Source organism: Hippocampus comes, unplaced genomic scaffold, assembly GCF_001891065.2.
Source record: "Hippocampus comes isolate QL1 unplaced genomic scaffold, H_comes_QL1_v1.1 scaffold45, whole genome shotgun sequence".
In the NCBI taxonomy this organism is placed as follows: Eukaryota; Metazoa; Chordata; class Actinopteri; order Syngnathiformes; family Syngnathidae; genus Hippocampus; species Hippocampus comes.
This window is the reverse complement of record NW_017805783.1, coordinates 1760117-1764538: the sequence shown is the minus strand read 5'-3', so window position 1 is coordinate 1764538 and position 4422 is coordinate 1760117. Positions and strand designations below refer to the sequence as shown.

At 43.8% G+C, this 4422-nt stretch overlaps 1 protein-coding gene across 1 annotated transcript in view; it reads left to right on the top strand.

The window, feature by feature from the left end:
• Positions 1 to 3582, top strand: part of mxd1 (MAX dimerization protein 1) — a 20621-nt gene extending 17039 nt beyond the window's left edge. The window contains exon 6 of the mRNA XM_019885303.1: positions 152 to 3582. Coding sequence (XP_019740862.1) covers positions 152 to 348 — 197 coding nt within the window. The 3' untranslated portion in view covers positions 349 to 3582. The remainder of the gene's footprint in view (positions 1 to 151) is intronic.
• The last annotated feature ends 840 nt before the right edge of the window (positions 3583 to 4422 follow it).

The window sequence follows — 4422 nt, the reverse complement described above, 5'->3', positions numbered from 1 at the left end:
GTTTACATCTGAGATCAAATTTGCTACAGTGAAAAACCCCCTGTTGTGAAAAATTTCTTGCTGCAAACATCATTTCGTTGTAGAGGAGTTTCACTGTATAGGATTTTAGCGCTCATCCTAATGACTCAAATTTCTTCCCTCTTGCCCACAGAGGACCTGGATGTGGATGTGGAGGGAACGGATTACCTGCTGGGTGATCTGGAGTGGAGCACCAGCAGTGTGAGTGACTCAGGGGACGAACGGGGAAGTCTGCGGAGCAGCTGCAGTGATGAGGGCTACGCCAGTGCCAGCTTGCGTCGCCTGCAGGACACTCAGGAGAGGGCCAAGCAGCCGGCCTGCAGCCTATAAACATCACTGGTCACTGGTTCATCTCCCGCCTCCACTGATCCCGTTCCAAGAATGTGTCGCCACACCCTGGTTGTATGCCCACCTCAGCAACCCCCCACCCCTGTCTCCCTACTAGGACAAACCCAATTGTGAGGTCTGTCATCCACCCAGGCCTCTGCAGATCTTGTGCCACATAGTGACTTCTCATCATAACCGAGAGGCTTGGAGAAACCCACCCACAGCCAGCTCATCATTATCTCACGGTCGTTTGGTGGAATACACACCAGTCAAATGAGTCGGTTCTCCCTTACTTGTCCCTCCGTCCATCACAAATGCAACTTTCAGCCAGAGAATGTTACCATACAATATCCCACTGCCTCTTTTTTTATGTCTCAAGAGGTATGGGAAGCACTTATGAGAGTTCACAGACAGGCAGACACACTCACACACAAACACACACGTTCCATCATTGCTTCTTGATGCCCAGTGAAACGGTGGTCTAATAAGGTGCGCCACACAATCGGGCCTTTTTATCTGCCCAGCTCACCACAGTCAGTCATCCGATTTTGGTAAACATAAACATGTCAACGTTTTCCACACATTGGTTAAAAAAAATAGAGCCCCTTTTCCCTTTCGTACGTCAGAAGTCATCTAAAAGGTGTTTTAAAAACTTTTCAAAGGGCAGACAATGGAACAGCAATATGAGTGTCACAAGCAAGGCATCTTCACCCTGACCTATTTGGTCCCCACCTGGACAGTGGAGGGTTTTGGATCGATGCTTTCTGCCGCTCTCTGACGACTGTGGTCTTTTTCATATATACGTGTGTATGTATGTCTATTTGTCCTTGAATCTGGCAATGACAGTGGTCTCCTGTCAGTTTCTGTCAACAGCCACGTGGCCTGTTTATGGAAAGTTTTGGCAGGTGCTGGTGCACTATTATCCACTATTTCTTGACCAGGTGTTACCTGGGATGGAATAGATCAGGGGTTGGAAACTCCGGTTCCTTGAGAGCCACATAATGCCTGTTTTAGAGCTCTCTCTATTCCAACACACTTGATTCAATTGATCGCAATCATTTCAGGCTTCGACATAGCTTGCTGATGAGCTGATCGTTTGAATCAGTTGTGCTGGAGTAGGGAGGGATCTAAAACAGGCAGGATTTGGCTCTCGAGGAACTGGAGTTCCCTACCCCTGGAATAGATAGTCTACCTACTGAGAGCAGTCGATAGGCTGAAGAACATTCCACGACGTAGAGAGATTGACAAGTGGAGGCAAAGTGCATTCATTTTCGTTTGTGAGATTTTCCTGCCATTAAGCTTTCGAAAAGGAAATTCACCCTAAAATACAACGTCTGCTTTACGTTTTGCGGTGAAAGAACCAGCCAACAGAGGACTTATTTCTGTGTTCATGTCTAACAGACCCTCTCTTGACAGCTATTTATTGTTTTGGAAGAAATGTACGCCTAACAGTAATGTAAATAGTTTACAGATGTCTATCAGAAGTATTTATTAGATCTGATAAAGCTAGAGATGAATATAAATATATATTTAATTAGTTCTACATAGCCTTTGTTCTTCTCGTGAAGTTTTCTTGAGAGTTTCACATGTGTAGTTTGGTCGCACAGCCTAGTCAATCCATAGAATATTTAGAAATGTCTCTTGTGCCTCAAGGCTTTGTGTCTGTTGGGAAGTTTGGCACCGGTCTCTTAGAAGATGAAATGGTAGCCTGTGGTTGGTGGTGCTTCGCTGTTGTTCAATACAAGATGGAAAAAGTCAATAGAACAATTATAAAACAGAAAAGGTGGTGGTGGAGGCGACGTCGGCAATAGTAGTAGTGTGGCCTTCCTCAAGGTGCAACAAAAAAAAAGTCCATCTCTTTGTTTGGTCAGGAAGACACGTGCATGGTGAAGATTGCAGTCTGTTTTGAATGTAGATGTCCTTCATCAAGCGTGTCCGCTTGGTGCCAAAGGCGATCCCCACCCCCATCCCCCAATGACAGCCAGCGCTTACGGATCTCAAGCATGAAGATGTTCCACAAAAATGATTCTATAGGGGGGGGGGGAAATAAAATCACAAAAATAGATATTAGTTTTCTGAGTGTGGAATGCTTTTTTTTTTCCTCTTCAACCAGAGAACTGTGTAGCAACGTGATGAAAACGATGTGGAAGGACATATGTTCAAAAGTAGGAATTCACTGATGCGTGCATGTATTTGTGTCTCGACCCTGGACAATTGATTGTGTGCATCTCGATAAAGTCAAGACAGAGCCCTCCAAATCTGCATTTGAAATGGGTATCGCAAAGACTTTATTTCATGTGAAATTTAGTTATATAGACCTTAATCACAAAAGAGTCTCAAAACTGCAGCCCACAAACGGCCCTTTACAGGAAGGTAGTGGGACAACATAAATGTTATTGAGATGAAAGTAATCAATTAGCCAAGTGTCTTACTTCGTCACTGTTTTCAGAGAGAGTTATTGAGGGGGAAAGAGTAGCAGTAGTTTTAAGCGCCAGAAAAACACGACTTATTTCGTTGTATAATGCAAAAAGGAAAAGGTGTCCGCTTGAAGAAAGATTCACGTGCTAACCTTAGCATTTAAGTTCTCCGTTTCGCCATCCACGGCCTCGTCTTCCGCCGATCTGCCCGTGTGAGTCTGACCCCCCATACACCCCCACATCCTGCACTTGCGTGTGTGGTTCAGATATGTGGTGGATGGAGAATTTCAGACCCTGGTGCTTTCAACATCTGCCTCAAGAGGCAGCTGTTGAGTCTCAAGGAAACAACCAGTTATTTAAGCTACAGGTTTAAGCAATGATGGATCTTGTGTTCATGTTTGTAAGTTCTTTGATTTGTGCATACTTTGTGGCTGGTATCGCCTTAAACTGACCCAAAAATGTAAAAAAAACAAAAAAACAAACAAACAAACAAAAAAAACCCCAACAAAAATGTACTACATGTTTGAATATGATCTGTTGAAATGTAAGCCGAATTGTTTTGAGGTGTGCTGTCATGCATTAACACAACACAGACACACACATAAACAACATTGTTCCGCCATGAATATCACTGTTACCTGATGATGCCTTTCTTCGAAGGCGGCTCATTTCTTCTGTATGTTCCAAATCAGCCTAAAAGTGGACATTTCGTGCACTTAATTTTTAAGAATTGGACAAGTGAAACATACGATGTGCAGCAGCAATTTGTATTTGCCAGTGCAAGTAATAAATAACTTTGAAAGCCGTGGTTATCTACTTAGCACCTTGACACTGTTTTTCTTTTTCCGTGCTCATTACACTCATAATCAAGCAAGAACAAGTTTAAAAGTGTCAGGTTTTGGGTGATAGTAGGTGGAGACAAAAAGAGCACATGAGGGAACAAAACCAAACGTAATCTAAACAAATACGAAACAGTACACCTCCCTCAAGGATCCCAGACGTCCCAAAGTCACCCAATGGCTTGGTGAGAAAAGAATCAACTGGACATGGTTTGTCAGAAGAGGGCAGCCGCAACACTTGCGCCGCTGAGTCGGGGGTGGCAGCCGCATCACTTGCGCTGCCGGAGTCGAGAGACGTAGCCGCATCACTTGAGCCGCCGGAGCAGTGGGACCAGGCCTCTGGTCTTGCGGGGTCCAGTCTCGGTTGGATCATTCTGTCGCTTTTTGCGTGATGGTGGAGACAAAAACGGCACTTAAGGAAACAAAACCAAATGTAATCTAAACAAATGCATAACAAAAAGCAATGTTTTGCTGAACTTAATTTATTAGATAATGCAATTGTCTTTGCCGTTCTCATAGTCTACCAGATAGAGATAGACTGTAGCTCTATCTCATGCACTGATTCGCTAGTTAATCATATCATCATATACAGTAGTTAATCATATCTAAAAAGCACAATGACACAAAAATCTCTTAATTCATCACAATTCTAAGCCAGAGGCATTGCTTAGCGTAAAGCTCGACTGGGGCACAGGCCCCCTACTAAATTGGACTACCATGACTGAGATGAGATACTGTATATATGTGTGTGTGTGAATATATATATATATATATACGTGTGTGTGTGTGTGTGTGTGTGTGTGTGTGTGTGTGTGTGTGTG